The following is a 7,047-nucleotide window of genomic DNA, read 5'->3' as shown; positions in this document are numbered from 1 at the left end:
TGCTTAAATCTATTTTGGTTCTCTGAAAGACTCTCAATCCAAATTCATATTTCTCTTTCATTCCAATGAAGTCCAGGATTTTAAATTATGTTCTTGATCATCATATCAACATTTTGACTTCTCCTTTCATTTTAGGACTATAAACTCACATGTCAAGTGTTAGAGTATGCAAATGTTTCATATCACAAATTTTAGAGTGTTCATACTGCCCTCCTTGCTTCCATTTTTAGCCCTGGGTATTTCTGCCGGACCTCTTACAAATTCGGCCTGAAGAGCACTGTATGTGAAATACCCTTGAGGTCTTCCTCCTCCTCCTGGATGGCTTGTGTTGCAACCTGAGCAGGGTGCATGGTGAAGTGTATATTTGGGTGGAGAAATTACCAATTATATAATCAGGGCCAAAGGCCACAATTCTTTCCCAGAAAATAAAAAGGCAAACCATCCCAGCCATCATCATCTGAGAGCCCCACTCACTGCCACTATGTTGGCCTCAGTGATGCTTCTGGTGGCTCTCCTGGCCTTCCTGAGTATAATGGTTCTGAGGTCCACCTGGCAGCGGAGAAAGTTCAGAAAGCTGCCTCCTGGACCCACCCCACTGCCCTTCATTGGAAACTATCTGCAGCTGGATACAAAACATCTGTACAACTCCATTATGAAGGTATCCACAGCAAGGGGGTGGATGGGATGCAGCAGGCAAGGGTGCAGGGAGTTGCAGTGCTTCTCTGAGACTTTTTGTAGGGGATTGACCAGGAGACCCCATAGTTGTGGAATGAAGAGTTTTGAATGTGCAGCAGTTCCTTCCTGGGGGGGGAAACAATCTTGGGATGTTCCTCCTCTTGACTGTCAAGCCTGGGAAAAATATGCCCCACTCCTTTCCTTCTGGCTGCTGAGCCAATTCTGGGAATTACTCCTCTAACGAATCCCACTCACCCCCATCAGATCAGCAAGCACTATGGCCCTGTGTTCACCATCCACCTGGGCACTCGCTGGATCGTGGTTCTATGTGGATATGATGCAGTGAAGGAGGCTCTTCTGGACCAGGCTGAGGATTTCAGTGGGAGAGGCGAGCAGGCCACCCTCAACTGGATTTCTGAGAGCTATGGTGAGAAAAGTACTAAGTGTGGAGATGGGCCAGGTAGACTTCCTCCTAATTCACCTGCTCTCTCAAGTTGGCGAGAAACTTTCAACTGGTCTTCAGTGCACAGCAGGTGTTCTTAGAGGTGTCATTGTTGCCCCTCTCTTTCTCTGTCTGGAGTTCCTGTGCTCGATTTTTCTCTCCCTCTCTTTCTGCCCTTGTTTGCTGTTCTTTCTCAGCAGAAGTCTTGTCCCTTTACTGCATCTATTTATGTAGCAGAACCTTTCCAAATCCCCCTGTTGCAATGCTTCTCCTCTAACTTTACCTGATTTTGCGGGGTGGGGGGGGGTACCAGGGATTGAACTCGGGTCCTTGAGCTTGCAAGGCAGGCCACCGAACCACTGAGCGAAATCCCCGGCCTTCATTTTATCTGACCTTTTTGTCAACTTTAGCTTCTATGTTTCCCTATAATTTGTTCTCCCTACTTCTGCCTCCTTTTCTTCTTCCTCCATCAGAATCTCACACAATGTCTACTTCCAAGTCACCTTGCCTCACCTCCACACAACCACATTGCTCTTTGAAGAATCTGTTTCCCTCTGTCATGCTCTGTTCCACATGTTAGTTGAGACTCCTTCATAATTTTTATCTTTACCTGCAGGTATCAACAGTCTCATTTGCCCTCCACCTACTCTTCTCCCTCCTACTTTTCTTGCTCTCCCTCCATTTGTCCTGTGTATTATGTTACTTCGTATATTTATCTTATAATTTTTCCTTTCCTTGCCAATGTAGGTCTTCTGATCCTCACAGTTTTCCCATGGCTCTGGCACGCACTCCAATCGGGAAATCCCCCAACTCTTCCTGATGTCTGTTCTCTTACTCTCTCCCTGTGCCATCTTTCTTCCACTATTATCCCTCTCTGTAAAAAGCCCACCTCTCCCAAGACCGGTAGGGATGGACTATGACCTGTCCTCTGCATCTCTCGCCTCCCTACCCCTCTATGGTCACCTCCTCAGGTGTAGCGTTTGCCAATGGGGAGCGAGCCAAACAACTCAAACGCTTCTCCCTTTCAACTTTACGGGACTTTGGCATGGGGAAACGTGGCATTGAGGAGCGCATCCAGGAAGAGGCTGGCTTTGTTGTTCAAGCACTGGAGAATACAGGTGGTAAGCATGGGATCCTGAAACATGTAGTGAAGAAAAGGAAAACATCCAGCAAAAGGACCTGCATGCTGGCACTGGGGATTTAGCTCAGTGGTGCTGCTACCTGCCTCACAAATGCAAGTTTCTGAGTTCAATTCCCAATACAAAAAAAACAAAACAAAACAAAAAAAAAAAAAAACAGGACCTGCATGTTTTAGTGTGAGCTGAGGTCTTGGATAAATATGACTTTCCTCACAGCTATATGTTTGGTGCTAGAAGGTGGCTTATTATAGCAGAGTCCTACTCAAAGTGTCAGATAGGCATTAGTCTGCCCAAGTGAGAAAAAAAACCCTAATGATATAGATAGATAGATAGATAGATAGATAGATAGATAGATAGATAGATAGATAGATAGATGATAGATAGATAGAGATATAGATATATCTGTATCTGGCTTTCAGGCACCTTCATAGATCCCACCTTGTACATGAACCAAGCAGCCTGCAATATCATCAGCTCCATTATCTTTGGGGACCGCTTTGACTATGAGGACAAAGAGTTCCTTTCACTGATGGGCATGATATTCAAAACCTTCCAGTTCATATTTACCTCCAAGGGACAGGTACTGTGCTCTAGCCTGGGTCCATCTACTACCACAAGCTGTCAACTGCACCCTCACATGGCCACCAGTGCCTCAAACTCTGATTAATCTCCAGAAATGGCCCCCTCAAAAAGAGCTCCAACTCTTGAACAGTTGAAAAATTGCCCTAAACCCAGAAGGGGTGCCCAATACACAGCATCCAGGGCACCTGGATATTTCAAAAAATTCCAAAAATAAATGCTGAAGGCAAGATACATCCCCTCTACTCAGTTCTCTTAGTGTTTCTTCTTAAGGCCATTCTTAATGTTTTAGCACCTAGACAAATGACCACCTCAGCCCCACCCGAGTACTTAAGCATTTGGTGGGAAAATTCAGCCCACCTCAATCATGTGATCTTTTCACACCCATCTGCAAACAGTCCCCTGAAATATCTAGATAAACTCCTACTCAGCATATTTGAATACATGAACATTTCCACGGAACTACTACCAAGACACAAATCCTATAAATATTTAGATGGATTGCTTTCAATCACCCAAATATGTGTCCTGCACTCAACAAATCTCACAAGGTCCCCTTGTGCACCCCAACTGAACACATAACCCCATGAACAAGTGTCTCTCCTACTTTAGCACCTGAAATCGAGACACATTTCATGCCTGAACACTCATACAGAAGCCTCAGATCCAAATCACACAAATATCTTGTCAGCTGTCTCCGACATTGCCCGACAAAATGCTTAACCACCTGGTTAGTTTTCCCAGCATGGCATACCACCTGAAAAGCTCAATAACTACATGTCTTCCTACCCAATCCCATTTTAATATTACAAAACCTAGATTTGTGTTCCTATCCACTGTCACCTAAGTATCTTAAAATGGGATGGGACCCCAGTTCATCTCACCAAAAATATTGGATGACAGCCCTTATACATAACTCCTAAGAAACCTGTATATATTTTCCATACAACCCCAAGTAAAGACCTGCTGCCTTGAAGCAGTATGAGTTGATCTTCCATTGTCTTCTCTCCTCAACCCAAAGCTCCTTGAGATGTTCACTTCAGTGATGAGGTGCCTGCCTGGACCACAGCAAGAGGCCTTTAAGAACCTGCATGGTTTGAAGAATTTTGTAGTTAAGAAGGTGGAGGAGAACCAGCACACACTGGATCCCCATGCTCCAAGGAACTTCATTGACTCCTTTCTCATCCGCATGCAAGAGGTACATCCAGCAGCCAGGGTGGGGCATTCCAAACTTGGGCAGACAGAATCAGGCTGATGGAGGCAACCGAGTCCCATTCCCATTAGCCTGGATCATAACAATCCTCACCATGCCCAGAATAATTAACAATAACTGTTTCACTTTATAAAGAGGAAGGATATGTGGGGGAAAGCATAACAGCAATCACCTTTACAGTACTGCCATGTGCCAGCCACTATTATAAGCGCTTGACTGCATTAACCTACTTAGTACCCACAATGGTTCTTCTATGAGAGGGGGAGCTCAATATCATGAACTTTTATTCAGGACTGGCTGGAGTCCAGGCAGTCAAAACAAGTGAAAGTATTCTTAGGGGTGAAAATCGTGACTGGACGCAGCTTGTAAGGCTCTTTAGAGCAATTGCCTTTTTCATTTCTATAGACGGGGACCTATGAGGGACAGGGATTACACGGCAAAAATTACACCATAAGTCTCCCGGTAAAAGAGAGCTGTCTTCCCAGCTGTGTTGCAGAACTACCTCTCTCATATTAAATCTTCCAACTGCCCCATTTGGTTGGGTTAGAAACCTCACTGTCTATATTATTTATACACATCCTATGCGGTAAGAAGTTTGAAATCAACAAGGTGCATTGAACTTATCAGTGCAGCCCCTCCTGCTTCCTGGTCTCAGTTGGTGGCAGAATGCACAAGAGTTCTGGAACTTTAAGCTGTTATATCCTCAATTTTACAAATGAGGGAAAATCAAACTCAGGAAGTATATATGACTTTCCTTGGGTCACACAGTAAGTAAACAGAGAGCTCTAGTCTAACGCTGATCTATCTGACTCTATAGCTGGGGCTTTTAGCCAACATGCTTTCTAATCTTTCCTGCCTTGGTCATCAGATGTATATGTGGGAGAAGTTAGCCAGTGTGATAATGGAAGATTCCCATCCTCATCTGTATGTCAGTCACCCATCAGTGGAAATCAATACTGAGATTTATGGAGACTGAATTTTAATTGATCGGGGAAGGCATTCTCTCATCTTAAATAGCAAAAAGTGCGGGGTGCTCCCACTTAAAATTGTATGCCTTAGGAAATGTGTTTTTACATTTTTTTCAAATAAGTGCATGTTTATGATTCATGCAGTTTACATCATCTTGATGATTGGTTACATGCATCTATTACAATGTGATTTTTTAAAATCCCCTTCATCTTCCCTTCTTCGACTCCCTCCTCCTTGGGCTCCTTTTTTGTGTTTGTTCATGTTTTTGTTTCAGCTCATCTTATGACATGTAGTGTTTATATTAATTGGGGCTACTAGGTTCTTGTAAGTGGCAGATCTTTATTCCTCTCATTTCCCCTTACTCTCCTCTCTACCCCCACCCCTCACTCTTGTTCCCTTGGGCCTCTTTCCTATTGCATAATATCCATCCTCTTCACCCTTTCTATCATTTTTTATCATTTTTGTTTGCATTTTGCCTCCCTGAAATGAGAAATACCAAATGGTATTTAAGCCTGTATGTCTGGTATATTTTAAGTCAACATTATGTATTCCAGCTGCCTCTATTTTCCTACAAATGTCTAAAATGTGTTGATCTTTATGGCCAAGTTGTGTTTCATTGTATATAAATACCACATTTTCTTTATCCAATCATCTTTTGACGGGTATATAGACTGCTTGCAGGATTGAGCTATTAAAAATTGTGCTGCTACAAACATTGGTATGTGTGTTCCACTGTAGTATGACTGGGAAAGATACCTAGCAAGGGGTAGCTGAGTAATATGGAATTTCAAATTGTAGTTCTTGGAGAAATCTTCATATTGATTTCCATAAGGGTTGTGCTTGTGTCTGTTCATTTCTCTAGTTTTGGACTGGATCTTTCATTTTAGGAGTTTAGCTTTTTTGAGATCTTCATATAATGTAGATATTAGTCTGTCTGAGTAGGAGCTGGCAAAAATGTTTGCCCATTCTGTACATTGTCTCTTCACTCCATTAATTGATTATTTTGCTGTAGATAAGCTTTTTAGTCTGACAGAATCCCATTTGTTGATTCTTTTTTTTTTCAGCTTTAATTGAGTTTATTGATACATTTTAGGAATACAGTACAGTTACATTCATTGTTGGGATCTTGTACCTCTACATGACACATCTTGGTTCTCATTTTTTCCCCTTGTCCCTGCCCTCCCTTCACCCCCTCCTCCCCTCCCCATCTACAAACACTTTATTTCCATCTTTTCATTATCTCACATTTTTTTCTTGTTCCTTATAACCCTTTCCCTACCCATTCCACCTTCCCTACACCTTTAGCTCCTTTATTCCCATTTCTCAATGTCAGTAATCTTATTAGGATCTTATGTATTATTGCAGATTATTCACACCAGGGAAACTATTTGGTATTTACACATGTGTGACTTATTTATTTCACTTAAGAGTATATCCTTAATATGTATCCATTTTCCTATGAATGAATCTATTTTCTCATTCTTTATGGCTGAGTAATATTCCATTTTATATAAAAACCACATCTTCTTTATCCAGTTTCCAACTGATGGGCAAATGGGCTGTTTCCCAGTTTTAGCTATGACAAATTGTGCCGCTATAAACATGGGTGTGCATACTTCTCTGTGATATGATTCTTTTAGTTCTTTTGGAAAGATACCCAGCAGAGGGATGGTTGGGTCAAATGGAACCTCCAGTCCAAGCTCTTTGAGGTATCTCCATATTGATTTCCATAGTGGTTGCACCAGTCTGCACTCCCAATAACAAAGGAGAAGGGTTCCTTTCTCCCCACAACCACACCAACATTTGTTATTATGTGATTTCTTGATAGCAGCCATTCTTTGTGGGGTGAGGTGGAATCTCAGGGTTGTTTTCATCTGCATCTCTCGAATGACCAGTGATGTGGAACATTTTTTCATATATTTACTTGCTGCTTTTACTTCTTTGTCTGAGAAATGTCTGTTCATTTCAGATGCCCATTTTTGAATCAGGTCTTTATATTTGGGGGGGGCTGATTGTTTTGAGTTCTTTAT

At 42.4% G+C, this 7,047-nt stretch overlaps 1 protein-coding gene across 2 annotated transcripts in view; it reads left to right on the top strand.

The window, feature by feature from the left end:
* Positions 1-481: 481 nt before the first annotated feature.
* The window catches only part of LOC104855577 (cytochrome P450 2A3), an 18,820-nt gene continuing 12,254 nt past the window's right edge, over positions 482-7,047 (top strand). The window contains exons 1-5 of one of the 2 annotated variants that reach the window (XM_010614445.3): positions 482-658; positions 940-1,102; positions 2,089-2,238; positions 2,676-2,836; positions 3,857-4,033. In XM_010614445.3, coding sequence (XP_010612747.1) covers positions 482-658; positions 940-1,102; positions 2,089-2,238; positions 2,676-2,836; positions 3,857-4,033 — 828 coding nt within the window. Of the gene's footprint in view, positions 661-939; positions 1,103-2,080; positions 2,239-2,675; positions 2,837-3,856; positions 4,034-7,047 lie in introns of both variants that reach the window. The other variant, XM_019206124.2, reaches the window with a different exon arrangement.

Source organism: Fukomys damarensis, unplaced genomic scaffold (assembly GCF_012274545.1).
Source record: "Fukomys damarensis isolate Sample0158 unplaced genomic scaffold, DMR_v1.0_HiC HiC_scaffold_19, whole genome shotgun sequence".
In the NCBI taxonomy this organism is placed as follows: Eukaryota; Metazoa; Chordata; class Mammalia; order Rodentia; family Bathyergidae; genus Fukomys; species Fukomys damarensis.
Note: the sequence above shows the minus strand (reverse complement) of the source record. Positions and strands in the feature narration are given on the sequence as shown.